This window comes from Aptenodytes forsteri, unplaced genomic scaffold, assembly GCF_000699145.1.
Source record: "Aptenodytes forsteri isolate BGI_AS27 unplaced genomic scaffold, ASM69914v1 Scaffold84, whole genome shotgun sequence".
In the NCBI taxonomy this organism is placed as follows: Eukaryota; Metazoa; Chordata; class Aves; order Sphenisciformes; family Spheniscidae; genus Aptenodytes; species Aptenodytes forsteri.
In genome coordinates, this window is record NW_008795492.1 from 251,192 (window position 1) to 252,476 (window position 1,285).

A 1,285-nucleotide genomic window follows, 5' to 3' on the forward strand; every position below is an offset into this window, starting at 1 on the left:
GTGTTGGGTTGACGGTTGGACTCGATGATCTTAGAGGTCTTTTCCAACCTCAATGATTCTATGATTCTATGATTCATCTGACTGCATCTCGTCTATAGCCACTTTACGACTTCACCTATTTCTCCTGTTCTACAGCTTCTTTCACAGCTTTATCAGAAAAACAACCCACTTTTTAAAAAAACCTGTGTTTTCAAAAAATCACTAAGGAGGAGACATGGCAGTTGTAAATACTTTTCACTTATTTTTAGGGTACTACATCTCCAAAAGAACTCGTGTTCATTTTTTCTCCACTGATCCCAGGATTTTCAAGTATGCAACTCCCAGTGAAGTCAAGGGGAGTTTTATCACCAACTTCAGAGCAAAAAAAACTTGCCTATCATAGGGCAACCTCAGTATGAGGGCTAAACTCAAACATGCAAGTGGATCCAACGCACATGCAGGTGTCCAACAGCTGAAATGATCTCTCATTTTCTTTCTGTGATGATGTATCATGGCCTAAACCCTGCTTTTATTCACACCTGAGTAAGTTTGAAGTAACTCCAAAACACTACTTCATAGCATTACTTATGACATAACAGCCCTTCATGTGAATGAAAGACATGCAGCAAGTGCTTCTCCCCCCGCCCAGTGGAGAACCACCAAGTTAAGTTACACAGTCATGCACAGTACCTGTCTGAACCAAGATTTACACCTGTATCATATGCTCTTGCTACCAGAATCATGGAAGGTCGGTCTCCAGCTTCTGCTGCTCTCAGCAAGTAATCAAATCCTTTATTTCTGTTCTCCCTTGTGTCCTGGTAAAACAAATAAAACCTTTAAAATGCATGTTTCTAAGTAAAACCATCTCTTCCTTCCTCTAACACTAAATGCAGTGTCTCCAAGTCTGTAATGGCTGCAAGTGTTTAGTATGTCTGAGAAACAGGCCCAGCCACAAGAAACTAAGAAGCTGAATAGCAAAGATCACTTCAAAACTAAGGAACTGGCAGATGAAGTTGCTAAACCACAATCCATTGTATTTGAGAAGTCATGGCAGTCTGGTGAAGCTCCCACTGACTGGAAAAGGGGAAACATAACCCCCATTTTTAAACAGGGAAAAAGGAAGACCTGGGGTACTACAGGCCAGTCAGTCTCACGTCTGTGCCTGGGAAGATCATGGAACAGATCCTCCTGGAAGCTATGCTAAGGCACATGGAGGACAGGGAGGTGATTCAAGACAGCCAGCATGGCTTCACCAAGGGCAAGTCCTGCCTGACTAACCTAGTGGCCTTCTACAATGGAGTGACTA

General features: G+C 42.6%; 1 protein-coding gene across 4 annotated transcripts in view; it reads right to left on the reverse strand.

Moving 5' to 3' along the window:
* The window catches only part of EEF2K (eukaryotic elongation factor 2 kinase), a 37,018-nt gene that overhangs the window by 5,575 nt on the left and 30,158 nt on the right, over window positions 1–1,285 (reverse strand). For all 4 annotated transcript variants that reach the window (XM_019472672.1, XM_009281604.2, XM_009281606.2 and 1 more), the window contains one exon: window positions 670–794. In XM_019472672.1, coding sequence (XP_019328217.1) covers window positions 670–794 — 125 coding nt within the window. The remainder of the gene's footprint in view (window positions 1–669; window positions 795–1,285) is intronic.